We start from the raw sequence: 1,000 nt of genomic DNA on the forward strand, positions 1-1,000 counted from the left end.
TCCCTCTATTTTCCACTTGCCTGCTCCTCACCCTCACTCATCAGCTGACCATGTTGCCTCGTACGGCATAAATGTCTACCAGTCTTACGGTCCCTCTGGCCAGTACACCCATGAATTTGATGGAGATGAGGAGTTCTACGTGAACCTGGAGAAGCAGGAGACCGTCTGGCGGCTGCCTGAGCTTGCTGAATTTAGAAATTTTGACCCACAGGGTGCACTGAGAAATATAGCTATAGAGAAACACAACTTGGACATCGTGATTAAACGCTCCAACTCTACCGCTGCTCCCATAAGTACGTGTTCACCATTCTGGCTTTCTTTAATGAGTGTAGCCCTACATACCAGGTCTCACTCCCTTCTTCCCTAGGGATAGATACCCTTCACTACTCTATAAAACTCTCTTCTTTCTAAAGAGTCTCCAAATTTTCTCATGATAACTGCTAAACCCCCATCCTCTCCCTTCTTACAAATCACATATTTCCATGTAATACAAGGATTCTTACTACCATATTTCAATCCTTGTGTCCTTCAAGGACAGCTCCATAAATGTCCTGCCTTAAGAAGCAGGTCCGTAGAGAGAAGGGGACAGGGATAAAGCACAGGTAATGTACAGTGGCTAACAAACAGAAGGGAAACAAGAGCTCTTCCACTATCAGGTGGGGGAATGTTGGTGGGAGGGCTCCTCCAGGATGCAATGCAGAACTTCAGGACAGAGCTGTTTGCAATTCATATCTGTTATTTCTTCACTATAGAAATTCCTGAGGTGACTGTGTTTCCCAAGTCTCCTGTGATGCTGAGTCACCCCAACATACTCATCTGTCTTGTGGATAACATCTTCCCTCCTGTGATCAACATCACATGGTTGAACAATGGGCACTCAGTCACAGAAGGTGTTTCTGAGACCAGCTTCCTCTCCAAGAATGATCATTCCTTCTTTAAGATCAGTTACCTCACTTTTCTCCCTTCTGCTGACAATATTTATGACTGCAAGGTGGAGCAC

At 45.3% G+C, this 1,000-nt stretch overlaps 1 protein-coding gene across 1 annotated transcript; it reads left to right on the forward strand.

The window, feature by feature from the left end:
* Window positions 1-37: 37 nt before the first annotated feature.
* On the forward strand, window positions 38-996 carry LOC105310204 (SLA class II histocompatibility antigen, DQ haplotype D alpha chain-like; the record flags this gene model as incomplete). The annotated part of the gene is made up of 2 exons (XM_011386410.2): window positions 38-293; window positions 753-996. Coding segments are annotated over 2 exons (500 nt in total), but the record flags the coding sequence as incomplete, so codon positions are not given.
* Between the last annotated feature and the right edge of the window lie 4 nt (window positions 997-1,000).

Source organism: Pteropus vampyrus, unplaced genomic scaffold, assembly GCF_000151845.1.
Source record: "Pteropus vampyrus isolate Shadow unplaced genomic scaffold, Pvam_2.0 Scaffold1418, whole genome shotgun sequence".
Lineage (NCBI taxonomy): Eukaryota > Metazoa > Chordata > Mammalia > Chiroptera > Pteropodidae > Pteropus > Pteropus vampyrus.